General features: G+C 38.4%; 1 protein-coding gene across 4 annotated transcripts in view; it reads right to left on the reverse strand.

Annotated features, from left to right (window-relative positions):
- The window catches only part of KCNT2 (potassium sodium-activated channel subfamily T member 2), a 245565-nt gene that overhangs the window by 114890 nt on the left and 113876 nt on the right, over nt 1-16799 (reverse strand). For all 4 annotated transcript variants that reach the window (XM_067535158.1, XM_067535157.1, XM_067535156.1 and 1 more), the window contains 2 exons: nt 2981-3161; nt 618-782 (listed from right to left, as the gene is read on the reverse strand). In XM_067535158.1, the coding sequence (XP_067391259.1) occupies nt 618-782; nt 2981-3161 (346 nt within the window). The remainder of the gene's footprint in view (nt 1-617; nt 783-2980; nt 3162-16799) is intronic.

The raw sequence follows: 16799 nt of genomic DNA on the forward strand, positions 1-16799 counted from the left end.
TTTTTTACAGGACCAACTTCTATTGGTGAGATAGACAAGTTTACACAGATACCTTCTTCAGATGTAATAAACTTTCACAGAACAGGTTAAGATATAGTCAGCCATTATGAAAAAGACATTTCTTTGTATTCCCTAATTCTTTTATGCATCTAATGAGAAACTCCTCTCTTGTGAGTAATGTTGACATTCAAGCTATGCCCATTGCTCAATGCCCAGTCTTAACTGCAGCAATTACAATCGTTAAGTTTAAAAATTCTCATTGACTTCAGTGGACAAGGTCCCAGAATAGCAGAAAAACATTAAATGACTCATTTTCTTTTTTAAACATCATATTGTGTTAAACAAAAGGAATGTTCGTGAAATTATTTGGCTCTTAGAAATATGCTTGTGTCACACACAGAGTCTAATTACTTTGAATTAGACAAGTTATCTATCTGTTTAATCCAGTTAGATCTATTTAAAATGAATACATCCAATACTTTAAACTGAGCTACTGCTTGCAATTTCAGCCAGCCTGTCATTGTTTAATCCAGATACACAAATTACAGAAGACTGTCTGCAAGGGGCCAATAGCTAATTGAGTTTGTTATTATTTTACTATTATATTGTAAATATACCTGCAGTCTGGGATGAGCATAGAACTCATTTAAGAAATCCATAAGCAAGTCAATCTTCAGGGAACTGACACACAGTACCACATGTTTCTCTGTTTGAGCTCTGTGTCGACTGTAGTTACCCCCAGACTTCTGTCTCTCCATCCACAAATAAGCCAGCTGTTCAAACTGCAATATATTGTCAAATGTGAATGAAATACATATACGCAGATGTGCACTAAAAGTGTCTTTATCAGTATAAGTTAATTATATTTTTATGCTTAAATCCATACTCATTTACAGTAATTAGACACACTTAGAACCTCCCTCCTTTGTCTTTGTTCTTCTCAAGAGCAGCAATTTACAAGTAAGCAAATGAGATGGCTGATGGGAAATAATACATCAGTATGGCCACCCTCAAGCATTCAAAAATCATAAAGTTGGATTAAATCATGAGATTATATTTTTTTAAAAAACATTTTGTTTGTTTGTTTTGTTTTCTGGTATTTGAGCCTTTAGGATTCATGTGTAATTACATGACTCCAGGAGTTGGGACTGTAAGAAAAAAGCCAATATGTTATATCTGTGGATGGGACAATGTCTCAGTTGCTACCCAGAGAATTTTTTTAAAAATCAAAAGATGGCAACCCTTGATACAATCAAGTCTGCATATTATCTCTTACTGTCTGACCTGCAACTTAAATATTGATATCCCTTCCACCTAGGGCAAGCAATCATAAACAGAAACACAATATTCTGCCTCTGCTGCTCTGGGGGAATTGCTGTTTTTTTAGATATCAACTATGGCAGCTGTTCAACAGGACTTCAATAAGTGGTACTTCTTCCTCTACTCTCTTAATCCTCATACTCTGATTTACAATGAAATTTGCTTTGTGATCCTAATAAAGGGAAATCTAGGGTGCAATATGATATACAATATAATTGGAATACAATATAATTGGAATTACATAAAATACATAAATATGAATAAATACCTCAAAACATTATTTCAGTGAACTAATGTCCAAATGTTTTATATACTGTCTAAAGCAATTAGTACCACTCATACAACACGTATATACCATTTCAACTTCAAAGCTCCTTATAGACAAAAGTTAGCTAATCTTCACATCTCTCCTGTGAGACAGGATGTTTTCTTTTACACATTCTACTGAGGCAGAGATGTTAATTGATTCAGTGCAAGGGGCCATAAGAGCTCAGGAGCCGCTAGCCCTCAGTCCTATGCTCAGACTGGTACACAAAGCCCTTATCTCACTGCATGCCCTCTAAAATGTTGTAGCTGATAATATATTAACTTGGTGTAAAAGGATGGAAGATTCTAAGGTGCCCATGAGGATGCAAAGGTCTTCTGTTCAGTCAGCTTGGTGTCAGATGCTTGAACCCTGTATAGATGTATAAGGACATGAAGACTTTTTGCCTGAGTCACAAATCTGGTTTGTCCAATTAGTTCTGACCTAGAAGTACACAAGGGGTTGAGGTGTCACTCTGAAGCAGAGAGAACTAGTGGAAAATTCTAGGAATAGCTAAGCGTGTGGAGAACACTTTGGCTGCTGATTGATTATTTAACAATAAAGGCAAATCCCAGGTTTAGGGTAATTTTCAACAATATACAGTGTCTGTATGTTTTTCGGTGTGTAATAAGAGTCCAGGCCCACTGACGGAGGTGGGGCGAGGGGAGGGAAGGCGTGCAAAGGGAGCAATTGCCCAGGGGTCTGGAAATTTAAAAGGGCCTCAGCCTCTTCCTCCTATGCCCCATCCCATCGCTCCTTCCCTTCCACTCAGCCTTCCTGATGTCACTCGCCTCTTGTTTCCCTCCTCTTCTCCCTCACTCTCTCCCCTGGCACTGCTTGTCACATCACATCACTTCCCTCCCCCTGGCTGTCCCCCTGGTTATCACTTGCCAAGAAGTTGGGGGAAGGAGGAGTGTGGAAGAGAAGGGGGGGACCAAGCAGGTGGAAGGGATGTGGCAGCGAGCAAGCCAAGCAGGGGTGGAGCCTGGGGTGGATTGAGGGTGGACTGTGGGGGGGGCCGTGGGCAGAAGAGGTGGATGGAACTATTCTGCCCTGGGGCCTGGAATTGCTATCAGTGGGCCTGTAGGAGTCAGCTGCTTCCACAATGATTTGAAAACTTTTGTGTTAGCTCAGCTCATTTTAAAGTATATAAATTATATGCAAATTTATTGTACAAACAAAGACAAATAAGAAAGCTCCAACTCTCTGTGCCTAAAATGAAGATGTATACTAGATGGTCTGCTCTTTTGACATTACATACACAGTAAGGACATTTGCAATATACATTTTAAGTTAGTTCAGTATTTTCCCAACAATTTCCCCAACTCTTCTAACTGGAAAATAATCAGGCTTTACCTGTATGGGCAACACCACAAGGGCAACACAGATCATAATGACAACCAGCAGTTTTGAAGGCCAGATCTTAGGTGTAACATCCCCAAAGCCTACAGTGGAAAATGTCACTATGCAGAAATAAAGGGAGTCAAAGAGAGTCAGCTTGTTTCCTGCTCGCTCCAGATGCTGAATTCCGCAAATACTAAGTAAAAAAGAATGAATAAAGATATGAAAAATAAAACCAGTACCTGGAATAAATCCAAACTGTTATGACTCTCTTACTAGCAAGGAGAATTATTTTTTGCAAATGCATGCATTGCTTAGCAAAGAAGAGAAAATGTTCAGGTTCAAAGCAAACGTGAGGCTTTTAACTTTAATTTAAACATTGTTTATTCATAATAAAGTTCCAAGTGTAATCTTGGAATAAGGATAAAATAAGGATAAAGTGCCAGTGGTGTTAATAGGTTTTGATTAGTAGTTGACAGGAAAAAATAAGATGTTACAGATAATAGATTGTATTGTCAATTTTTCCTTCTAATATCAGACCAAAATAAATACTGTATAAATACATTCTTGTAATCTTCAGAGATTTTTAAAACCACCTTTTTGTTTTTCAAAGATAATTTGCTCGTGTGGCAAAGAAACTGTATATAATATTTTCATTACATTTGCCATTCTTTATCTTGGATTACACCAGTTTGGGTAGCAAGAGCTACTAATATAAGTTAGTGGAAATGACCAGTGTCGAATACTAGATTGATTTAATTATTTGGTTAGCTTGTGACATTATCTTGTGTAGCCTAGCAATAGCTCATGCTAATTTGATGTTTCATGGAGAAAACATGAAGTCTATTTTCAGTATAAATGGACTCCAAAACATGGAGAGTATTGCCTGATTTCTTGATGGGCAATTGGCATATTTCAGTTTTTAGTGCTAACTACACCCCAAAATATAATGCTTTCATGGCAATTGTCAGATCTTTGCTATGGGCTCAATTCACCCCTCAGTTAAACAGATGCAGCTCCTCACAATTACATGCTATTTCAGAGAATAAAGACATCACTGGCACTTCCATTGAGATTTGTGTTGGCTCCCCCTCCTTTGCATGGTGCTACCATTGAATTTGTAATGTCTTCCCACAGAGTCACCATTCTGTTCAAATATAGAATATTTTCCCCCTAAACTTTCTGTTAGATACTTAAAACTGTGTTTCAAAATTGTCTCTTTCTTTCTTCCTTTTATCTTCTTTTCCTTTCCCTTCTGTCTGTTTCCTCATGTTCCTTCTAAATCTGTCCCTTTCCAATTTTCCAAACCTCTCCCCTTCCCCATTCCATTTCACCTGTTCCTGCCCTCATGGATCTGCCAAAAGGATGGTGTTAAAAGGCTGGAGTTTTGGCAGGTGCATCATCTAATCCTTTCTTGAATCCTACTATTAAGCTTTGGGATTCAATTATGTCTTGTGGCAAAGAGTTCTGCAAATTACACAGTGTTTAAAAAAATCAGTTTTAAATTTGTTGCCTTTCAATTTAATTCAATATCCCTTTGTTCTTGTATTATAAGAACAAGTAAATGGGAGCACATATCTTACCTTTACAAAATTTATCTATAGATAAATTTAAAGCCAGATTCTACCACCCTTAATCATGCTGAAGTTCCTTACTCTATGAGTAGTCCAATTGAAATCCATTAATTGTAGGTAAGAATGGTAGAACTTAGTCCTTAATTTTTTTTTTCGTTTACTTTCATATTAATTTGGATGTTTTTAAAATGTTCCACTAGTGTGAAAGAATCTATTGATTACAAAGAGCTTTGCAAGTTCAAAGACAGGAATTATCTCTGGACCCAGCAGAATCATGTACACTGGTGGAGTTCTTTAATTGCACCTGCTGTACAGAGCATCTCTGAACTTGTACATTAGTGATCCCATCCCCCTCGGAGGCAGTTGACTGTCTTTCTGTTTTATAGGTAAAATTTCTAAATAATTTTGTATGTCACAGTCATTTATTTTATAGCAAAGATGATTTTTCAACATATGGTATCTAGTTGGCCATTAAGATCTCCAGGGTGAAAATCCTCAATCATCAGGCAGGCCTTGTGTTTATAACACTCAACAGTTGTTCTTCTGTTCTCCAGAAATAATTTACTAGTGGGCAGTAGCATTTCCATAACATATGGATGAGATCCCCAGTTTCCTCTTCACTGTTCTAGCATTTGTAGTTTTCACACATCCCAAAATGTTCTGAAAATGATGTTTTGTTGGATAAGTTTCAGCCTTCAGTCATTGGCTAATGAATTTATATTCCTACACACTTTGTTCCAGATATTTTTTCACTGAGGTGATAGTTCACATCTTTCCTCCATACTCTCATAAACTTGTCCCTTTTCAGTTTTAATTATAGAAAAAAATAAATATATGCACTGTTGAAGCAGTACTTTTCTTTGTCATAGGTAAAGAAAAATTAATAAAAGGAGTTCTGTGGAAATGCTATTCCAGTGAAGTTGGATAGTTAACTTCCCTACCTTAGATCAATGATAAATTTTCATCGTAGAATCTGGTTTTCAGTCTGTTTGGCTCGGACTATCTTTTAATTTTAATTTTAAATCATGGAGTACGCATAGAGAGATCCATTCATGGGCTCTTATAATGTTAAAAATAGTTGTTCCCATGCTTTGCATGTGTCTTGACATCCAAAGTATAATGATTTCAAGCTTATTCCTTTTACTATTGGCCACTCTGGTGCTTTGCTGTTATTGGATGAAGTTCACCATCCAATGGACGAGGTGGTGAGATCCTGCACAATACCTTGTGCTTTTCTTAAGCTTTACTGGTGGGGTTTGACCCTGACCTCAGAGAGTGAAGCATCAGAAGGGTTGTGAGATTAGACTTAGTGACCCAAACCTTAACATGTAGGAGTGTGCTAGATCTATAGTTTCAGCTCCAGCCCATAGTCTGGAATGAATGTTGTTGAGGGGCTGTGTTGCAGCTCCATTGTAATGAACTGTATACCCTATCCTTGCTGTGAAAAAATTAACTGGAGTGGGAGGAGCAAATTAACTCCCCAGTCACACCTGCAAGGTGGGCCAGGCCCAATTAAGGGTGAGACCCAGCTGAGGAGTAGCTGGGTGGTGATTATAAACCTCGGAAGCCTGGAGCAGAAGGAGGCTGCAAGGAGAAAGGGAAGGAACTCTGCAGTCTCCCTTGGCATTAGCAAGTATAGTGAGTTTGTGGTCCAGCAGGGAATCCAGGGAAAAGTTGGCCCTTGCATCCTCTCCTGAGTACAGAAGTCTGTCCAGAGCCCAGGAGAGACAAGAAGCAGCTGCTGGGGTAGAGCAAACTCTGATGATGAACCCTGATAAAAGAACAGTATCTGGACTTCCAGGGAGAGAGCCCTGGGAGACATTCAGGGGAGAGCAGAGCAGTGCAGGGAAGCTTAAGAGGAATGAAAAATTCAACCCAGGGAGGGCAGAAATTGGTTTATTTGTACTTTTGGTTTGAGATTTTGTTGGAGAAGTCCAGGGAAGAGCTCTGATGACAGCCTATGTTAAGAAGAAATCCAGAGTGGTAGTAGCGAAGTATCCATCCAAGCAGATTTTGGCTGCTAGTCTATAGGATCCCTGGACTGGAATCTACTGTAGTGACAAGGGTTGGGTTCCCCTTCCAGCTACTGGGGAAGGTAGTATGAAAGCCTGACATAAAAGGATAAGGATTATTGAAAGTCCTGAAATGTAAGGACCACGAGGATGAGAGTTGGGGTGAAGACTTGATGAAGGACATTGGACTTTTGTTGTATGAGACTTCCTATTATCCCAGAAGGGGTAGAATTAAAATGTGACCCGGCCAATGGGCTGAATTGTGATAAAAGACAGACTGCCATAGAATTGGTAGGAGCACTATAGAGGAAAGAGCTGCTATGCTATGCCACACCCAGCCACAAGGGAGTGTGCTAGTGGTGAAGTCGCTCTTCTACAGTCATGAATTGCTTTTGATTTCTGGTGGTGTCATTTCTGGTGACAATTATTCAGTGTTTTGCAATGGAAAGAGTAAAAATCACTCTTTCTGCTTTTAATTGACCATATGCACTAAAGTGAAAGAGTTCTAGACAATCCTTAAGATTGCGAATGACTTTTTTTTTTTTTTTTTTTTTTTTTTTAAAGAATCATGTTTTTGTGAAGGAAATGTTTTCTTGCTCCATCCCTGTAGGAGTTCCACTAACAATCTATTTTTTAGAAATACTTCAGAGTATTTTTGGATAGGAAGACCTGAATCTTGGTAAGAGAAGTTTTACTGTTTTAACATTCTACTGTAATGAGTTTTAGGTGTCCCATCAAACTTTATCTTGACTGAGCTTAACTGCAATCATGAGCACTCTGAAATTCTTGCCCCAATGAAATCAATAGGAATTTTGCCATGACTTCAATGGGGCAAATATTTCACCTTCTGTATCCAATCATATCATTTTATCAGAACACCAGACATTCTCTCAAGCCATCATAATTATTTTGGACCAGATTCTCAAATTTAGAAGACTAATCAATGGGAGTTAAGCTTTAAAATATCTTTTTCAGAATCTGGCCCTTTGTGCATGAGCCAAAGCCCACTGGAGTCTAGAGGAAATCTTTCTGTTGACTTCAGTGAGCTTTGGATCAGGCTCTTTGAGCACTCTTGTGAGGTGTCAGGTGCCCTCAAGTCTCACTGAAATCATTAGGAATTGACTTTGGACAACACCTTGAAGGATCTAGCCCTTTAGCCCTATTGTCAAATAGTTCTGCACTCTGCATCAATACTGGGCCCCAAAATCAAGCTTTCAAACCCTCCAGAAACAAGAAAAAATACAGTTTAATTTACTGTTGTGGTTTGAATTGCCTTAGTTTTTCAATATACCAGAAAGATTGTTCACTGCATTTGCAGTACATCTGACTTTCAAAAATAGCTTTTGGGGGTGTATAACTGCCAACAAAATTTGTCCATTTACTCACATGATCCTCCACCATGAATATTATGCTTTAGTTTTTCATTGAGTACATCTGAAAAAATATAACTCCTGTCATGTCCTTGTCTAGGTTAGGTTACTTTTACTAGCTACACTTCTGGGAGGCTATATAATGGAAGCTAGTGGTTGACTATGATACCAAAATCCATAACTTATTTACATACCCAACTGCTACCTGCATGCTTTATGCAACTAATATTTACAAAAAGTTTCCCATTTCTCTCAATAAAAAAGGTTAATATTAAGCATTGTTTAAGAAGATAAAAAGGATATGTTTGAGCATGATTATCTTCTATTATTGTCCTGCCTCCTTTTAGTCATTTAAACATGTAATAAATCAAACTATATCTTCATAATGGTTTTTAACCTTTACTACAGAAAAATATTAAAATGAACAGTAGGACTGTATTACTCAGTTTTGTTGGTTCAAGATAAATAATGAAGAAATCCCTGGCCAGGTCAACAAAACAATCATGAAGAACACAATTACTGAAACTCATAATACCTTCTACTGCTTGAGAAAATGAACTCTAGTTGTGGCTGATTAGACAGAAAATATCCAACTTAAAAATGTAGGGCCTGATTCCCCACTTTTTTTTATGCCAGTTTTATGCTTCTGTAACTGTTTCAATGGAGTTACCAGATTAAACGCTATTGAAATCAATAGCATGAAACCAGTTTAACAGCAGGGAGATTCAAGCTTTTAATTAGAAAACACAGAAAAAAGACCCAATAAAAGAGATGTATATCAAACAGAGAAGAATGCAAACATATGAAGAACAGAACAAAGTGCAATTTAAACATCTACTATAATTTAAGCTGAACAGGAGAAGTTAAAAACAATGACACTTGTTATCTCTAAAGATTAGGAAAGAGCAGTCATGTTTAGATACCATGTGAACTTTGGAGAGTTCAATGTCTTCATTTACTAGAACTTTTATCTATTTCCTGGTAACTGTGTGTGCTTATTTTCGTATGCCAAAACCCTTGTACTCTTTTAAAAAGTACACACCTTGGAACTAATGTGAAACCCAATTAAGAAGGATTAAAATTGATGAACTTCCTAAAGACACAAAAGAAAAGACTGTGACACACAAAGGAGCTGATGTCTAACACACAATTACTTTATCAGACTACAGCAGAGGAAAGGGAAACAAGTTGTTTCTATCTCATGACTTTAGTGAATGTCTGTGTGTTTGGGAGTGTGGGGGAGAGAATAGCCTCTTGGAACCTTACCCAAACCAGACTCAATTAATACTCTGTTTTGAGACAGCTATAATGGCTCAAATCTTGGACTAGCCTTTTAAAAGATAATCATCATAGTGCAATGGATCCCATAATGATGTAGAGCAGTACAGTGCCTGCTACGCTATTCAACCTCTTTGCAACCAGCAGTGGGAGACTGGCCAGGAAAAAGGGAGCCTGAACAGTGCTTCCTTGCACCCCAGATATCCCTGACTGCCTTTGGCAGCTGCCACAAATTAGAGCAGCTGAAGGATGCTGTAGTTTCACCCTGGGATGGGCTTCATACACAGATGATCCAACAGGAGAGCGCTGAAGTGGCTTAAAGCCATTTTTACTCCCATGCTTCTCCTGAGTTACTCTGTGAGTTCCTCAGTCACAGCCAAGGAATTGGGGCCAATCATTTTAAACCTGGACCCTAAATTTTGAGCTCAGTAGCCGAATTGACCTGGGGGTAACTAATGTCATCCCGCAGTGCTGAAGGAACAGGTTCAAGAAACTGTAGCAACAATTCTGCATTGCTCATGTCATTCTGCCATACACTGTATACAGGAATATATTATATAAATATCTTGTGAAAAATAAAAAGTGGCATGTACCAGGTTCCCATCTAATTTATGTAATACTCTTACCAAAAGAGATTTAGCAGTTAGTAAAACAATTTTCTGCAGAGCTGTTAAGTATCTTTTCCTAGACTGTTTTAAAAGCACAACGGAATACAAGAAGACAAGCTTAATTTTTTTGTCTCAGACTTCCACTAATTTGTGAGAATCCTGGAGATAGAAATCAGTAACTACTGAGGGGTAAAACTATCCTCACAAGGAAATCAGATTTCAACTATGCTGTTGCAAAAGCATGTGTGGAAAAGCTACTGACAGCAAGGACAATTTATATTAGAGTTTCCAGACGTATTTGTGTTATCATTATAATTAATTATTTTTACAGGGCCTCTTGTAGTGCATGGTCCTTTTCAGAAAAATCATGCGGGGACTGTGAATAATTTACAACCCAAATAACACAGCAAAGAATATTAAATAATATAAGAATGGGGAAGGAGATAGTGAAGGTGAAGTGTTACAAGAAGAACAAAAAAAATAATGAAAAAGAAATTGCAAACAATTCAGCAAAAATATCAAATTTCATCACAAATTAGTTACAACAAATACTTCAACCAGCTCTAGCTACATCAGTAAAAGACTTATACTTAGTGCTCTGATGCATCTTCCTAGTAGGAATGGCACCTATATAATGAATTGCAGAGCCATGATAATATATTGTGCCTATTGCCCACCTTCCCTCTGCTCACTAAACAGTCTCATCCCAAGACTTATTTTAACATTCCAAAGGTATCTGGATGTGGACAGGATCAAGAGTTTCCCAGGCAGAGGGACGGACCAGCCTCCCTTTGGATGTTGTGTGTGTTACATCAATCACCAGCCATAAAATGCTAGAAAGGAAACCTTTAACATGAAATAGCTAAACAACAAACCATGGAAATAGGGAGAAGACACTTTTTTTTATCATATTCTCAGGTATCCATTTACATATAAATAAAACACAATACAGTCTCAGCTAACTTGCTGATAAACCTTATGCTGCTGCTTAAAAAAAAAATCCATAATTCCTTGAATGCTTAGTTAGGCATCTATATGTTGGCTTTTATTTTCATAATGATTCCGCACTCTTTCCATCCCTAAAAGAAAAATTTATATGGATACTCTATTACTAAATAAGTGTATGGTCATTGACTAGACTGCAGATTTGCATAAAACACAGTCTAGTGAGTATGGGCCAGATGCAATTCTTGCTGAAAAAATGGAAGGCTTTTAATTGACTTCAGTGAAAGTAGGGTCTGACCCTGAGGCCATGTCTATACTAAACAGTTTTGTTGACATAGGGCAGCTTCTGCCAACTTAACTATAGAGGTGCACACACTGCAATGCTCCTCCTACCGCTTTAACTCGCCTGCTGCACCAACATAATAAAACCATCTTGAAAAGAGGCGTAGATCTTAGGGTAACATATTTAGAGTGATGCAGTGTCAGTGTAAACATTATGTTTCTCTAAGTGGCTCCAGGAGGCATCCCATAATGACCACTGTGGTCACTGTTGTGAACTCCATGGGCCTGCAGCCAGGTACACAGGTGAACACCCCTCCCCTGTTAAAGCCCTGGGAAGTTTTGAACTTGTGCTTCCTGTTTCCTCAGTGTGGAGAGCTCACATAGCAACTACCCAGATGAGTCTGCCTGCTCCATGCAGCAAACACACTCCTGCCTGGAGTGCATGGGAGGTGGTGGATCTCCTATCTCTGTGGGAGAAGAGACTGTGCAGGCACAGCTCCAATCCAGCTGCAGGAACTTGCTCAGGGCATGGAAGGGAAGGCCTATGACAGGGACACACACAGAAGTGCCTTGTAAAATTCAAAGAGCTGCGGCAAGCATAACTGAAGACAAGAGAGGCAAATAGTCACCTGTGGTGCAGAGCCACAGACATGCTGCTTCCACAAGAAGGGGGCTGTGGTCAGGGTGGTGGTGAATATCCCCCTGTTGAGCTCCTATTATAGGCTTGTGTTCATAGTGCACAGCACAATACTGAAGAGCAGTACTGAATCCATGCTTTTTTACACAGATGGCTGGCTTGTAGGTTACCAGGGCAGTTGAAAAGCATCTGGAAATCTAGTAAGATCCCCTGGAATGATGGGATTGAGAAACCCACATCATATGATGCTGAACCTGCTCTTATGAGGAATTGGAAACCCTTCCCAGAACACCCTGAGGCCAGTTGCACAGTGGGATAGCTACCCATAGTGCACTGCTTTTTGTGTTGATGCAAGAGCTGCTACTATGAATGCATGCTGCTGACACAAGGGGCATAGTGTGGACATAACAATGGTTTACTTACAACAGTGGCTGTACATTGACGTAACTTAAGTTGACTTAATTTTGTAGTGTAGACATAGCTTAAGTGTGACCATGGGCTTGATGGTTGGGCTTGAAACGACAGTAGGTCAAATCACACTACAGAACTTTTAGTGTGTGGCAGAAGGGTCTGAACAGCCATTTGGTGCATGACATGCTAGGGTGTAAATCTACAGCATGGCAGCTTGCAGTGCACTAAGTCTTTGTAGCCAAGTCCTTAGATGTCACAGTGATGGGTGTATTGGAAATACCTGAGAGAGAGAGTAATTCTGCAGTCCACATTAATGAAAATATCCCATTGAAACCAATGGGCATTTTCCGTGAGCAAAAGCTTCAGAGTTTAAACTGCTAAAGAGCACTGCCATTAGACCAGGTTAATCATTTAATTGCTTAACAAGACTATTTGTCATGTTTGCATTATTGATTTTAATGTTCCAATGAACTCTGCATGTATACAGGATAGGTTTTTCTTTCTTTACAAACTAGCAGACACCCCTCTGGTTATGAAAAAAAATTATGGGGCATTTTCATGGAGTTAATAACATTTAATTTAACCATAAATTGGAGTAGATGTTTGGCTAACATCCACCTGGAGCCCAAAGTTGCATCAGAAGCTGATACTGATCTCCTAGAGAATGGGAACTAGGGACCCAAGGAATACTTTGTCTCCACGGTGTTTGTAACCTCCAGCTTTAATCGAAAATAAAAGTTTGGCAGAGTGCTGTTCTGAAATTCTGCAAATATCCCCAAGAGGAAAAACAAGTTTTCAATGTTTAACTGGAAAAAAAACCCCAAACATGTCATGTAATATGGGCCTATTGTGCCTTAAAGGGTGTGGTGTTTTACTCTCAACTCCAGGAGACATGGTAAGTGAAATGGGAGCACAGCCACTACACCTCACTTGAAAAGGGCAGCAGATCTGCTCTGCTGGCCAGCAAGTCTAATTTTAGTGTAGCCTGTGCAACCCTTGCATTTAGAGGAGTGCAAGGACCACATTATGTCTGGCCCCCGCCTTGGTGTGCACAGATTGAAGGCTCTTGTCTCTCTCAATTCTTATTCTGGAGCCCATTGCTGTAGTTTGTGAGCACTTCTGTAATATCTAAACCTACCCTTTCCTTGGCACTCTCATGCAGGGACAGATCCTATCATAGCTTACATTTTAAATGATACGCTACGAATCTCTCTATATATAATATTTACAGAATGAGCTTAAATCTAGAACCATTAAATGTTACAAAGCAGCTGGATCAATTAACACTCAGGTTATCCTTGGTGTAAGTTTACTTTAACCATTGATACCAATGGAGTTACATAACTGATGAACTTGGTCAATGGCTCTACTAGATAAATAAGCAAATAATTTAGGTTAAATTATAATTTATTATTGATAAAGAATGTCCTCTGAACTCTAAATATTTGTTTTCTTCAATAATCCGCTACTGAGAGACAGATGATCTGCTCCTACCCAGCCACTATGTGAAGATGTTAACTGACAAACCAAATTTTCTGATAGGAGCTAATATCTTTGATGCTGGTGTAAACAAAGAAGGAAGAAAAAATGCCAGTGGCCAATAAATTACCAGAGGGGGGAGGGGGAAATTCTTGGGAAATGATAGAATAGATGGAAATTAGAGAGGGTCAAGAAACTATTTTTCCCCAATTGTCTTTTTCTTTTCTGTCTAAACTTTTCAATTTGTGGTTTTGACTGCCAGATAATTGAATTTTTCAGCTGCTGAGTACGAAATGTTTCAAAATTTTGCTAATGATACTAATAAAACCTTTCGGTTTTTGGATTGCTTTTTGATTAAACTGGAATTTTTGTACATAATTCCATTTTGTTGAAAACCCATTTCCCATCAAACAATGTAATTTTTATTAGCTTGAGTAGACATGTAACTTCTGAAATTTTTACAGTGACAAATATAATTTCAAAATCTTTAAATCAGATGGTAGAGTGGCAGAATTTTTTATTAATAACAACTATATGCCTAAATCTTGTACAGGCAGATTTTTAAGCCTATGTGGATCACTTTTGAGGATCAGGGATTTAAAGGAGGGATTAATGACATGAAAGCCATCCAATAATAAACTGTAATTATCACCTGCCTCTTCTGCAGTCAGTCTTATTCCATGAAATATCTTAAGAAGAAACCCACTAAACTTATCCCCTTAACCTTTTTTTGATCAGCAGTAAAGGGTTTGCTTCTCACAAGAATCCCAGTGAAAATTACTAAGGGCTCACTTCCCCATCGTGCAAAATACAGGGATTTGTGGTCTCTTAATTTTCGGTAAGAGATTTATGAGTTCCTATTAAGCCTTTCATCTTTTTGTCTGCAACTCCCTGGTGATGCTTCACCAAAAACTGTGTAAAACACCATATTTTCCCAGCAACTTTTCTTTTCTCAGACATCTGTTCTCACTTATAGCCATATACTGTATTGATTGGGCGAGAAGGTGGGGGGCACTTGAAAGTACACCTAAGGGAATAGCAAGATTCCCGTTGACTTCAGTAGGCTTTGGATCAGGCCTTAAAAGTCCAATGGTGTTTCAGGAGTGTAAACTGAGGCTATCACATTGAATCCACTGTCCTCACAAACAATACTTCTAACAATTATGCTGTAGCATCTCCTTAGGCTAATTTCAGAATTGGCAGATAGTGAAATGTTCAGATGCTGATTCTGTTTTTCTATTTTAGCTACAAGGGCCACTACTTGCTACTTTCAAATCTTGTCCTCAGAAAAGTGTTTCCAGCAGCCTGGCATCATAATAATTGCTTAACCTCGCTGTCCTCCATTCCCAGTGTTGTCCTCCTTAAAGGATAACTATCTTATGCAGCTGTAATGGGTCTAATAGGGCAGAGGTTTTCAATCTGTGTCCTATGGGACCCCTGGAGGTCTGCAGTCTATGTCTAAGATTTCCAAAGGGATCTGCACCTCCATTTGAAAATTTTTCAGGGTCTGCAAATGATAAAAGGTTGAAAACCACTGTACTAAAGTAAAGAGACAACATAGAAGCATATGTGTTTCCAAGTTATAATTGTGTCAGTTTAATAACTTTATGGTGTTTTGCAGTCAGATTTTATTAGTCTTGTAAGAATTTTTCATTTTTTCTTGGAAACATTCATTCTGATTTCTGTAGAAGACTGGAAAAACTGCACTGGATAAAAGTTAATTATATAATGGCTCTTCTGTGCTTTTTCTCTACATTCTCCAGTTTCAGTGTGGATATTTTCAAACAAACCTGTTAATAACTAATGGTTATAAGAGCTGAACTTGAAAGAACAAATTCTACTAGTAAACCATGTGACTTCCAGCAATTGCAGATCAGAGTGGATGAGTGGTGAAATAACCACCCTGAATAAATATTTGCTGAAATTGACTGACCCGTCCTAATCATGTTGTGACTATCTCTGAGAAAGTAGAAGTAAAGCCATGGTAAAACAACTGTGGCCAGTGGCTTTACATAAGTACAGTGAGCAAAATTCTGCCCTCAGCTATATCTAAACAAAAGGATCTGTACACATATTAGGGAATTAGCAATAACAATCAAGAAATTTATTTGTATTTTCACTGAATGTGTGGCTTTGTACATGCAGTGAACCATAATTATCAATTCTGAATAGACTGCGGTCCTGCAAATTCCACTTGTGGATCCTGTTTGTGTTGAGAGTCCCATGGATTCAGAGATTTGCCTATAGTCACATAACAAGTCCAGCAGCAATGCAGGAAATAGAAATGGGTCTCCAGTGCTTCAACCACTAGATGATATTCTAACTGTACAGAGTGACTAAAGTAGATAATGTTACATGCATGTCCATTCCAGGAAGGTGTTAGTATATAATCTAACTTTGGCAGAAAAAGCAATATTGGGTTTAAAGCATCAAGGAAGCCTTTAGAAGTTCTAAGGCAAACTTCAAATTCAATAAGTAATTCAATTCCCACATTTGATATGCTTAGATTATTCATATTACCTCTGGCAATGAGTTTTAAAATGCTCTGGAGAATCTGAAAATACTTTGACAACACACCCACACATTCGATCTAAGAATTAAACATTATAGTTAATTCAATTAATAGCTGCAGTGTTCTTCTTCCAAATATTTGTTAAGGGAGTGTGTAAGGAATCAGTCTACTTAACTTATATAGGTTCCTGACAGAAATCAAGCGGATAGATGTATTATTTATGATATAATTATTTGACTTTCTGGCAACAGTATATTTAGTGCAGAACCCAGCCTAGATTATAGAATTGTGCTCAAGATATAAACTTACATTAACTGAAAAACAACTATGTTCCTAGCCCTTATGGTTGGAAATCCTAAGATATGAACTGGTTGTATATTAATTCAGTGATGTCTGCAGGCAGTCTGAAGCAATAGTTCTGAGCTGTGTGGTCTGATCCACAATGTGGTGTCATCTTGAAATTTTAATTATGACCATGTAGGGTGCACTTCTCAAAAGAGGGTCCCAGAGCTCAGGATCCAGCCTAAGACCAAACTTCTATACCACAATTTCACAGCACTGAAGCCTGAGTCCTAGGAGCCTGAGTCAGCTGACAAGAGCCAGCCCCAGTTGTATAATTGCAGTGTAGACATACCTGTAGTATATCTGGGTTGTCTGCCCCTTTAAAAGCCTGGGGGCCTGGAACATGTCATTCTGATTTGATTTGATTTGATTATCAGAGCTAAC

The sequence above is a fragment of the Emydura macquarii genome, unplaced genomic scaffold (genome assembly GCF_026122565.2).
Source record: "Emydura macquarii macquarii isolate MOO-44397 ecotype Brisbane River unplaced genomic scaffold, CSIRO-AGI_Emac_v2 contig_3477, whole genome shotgun sequence".
NCBI lineage: Eukaryota > Metazoa > Chordata > Testudines > Chelidae > Emydura > Emydura macquarii.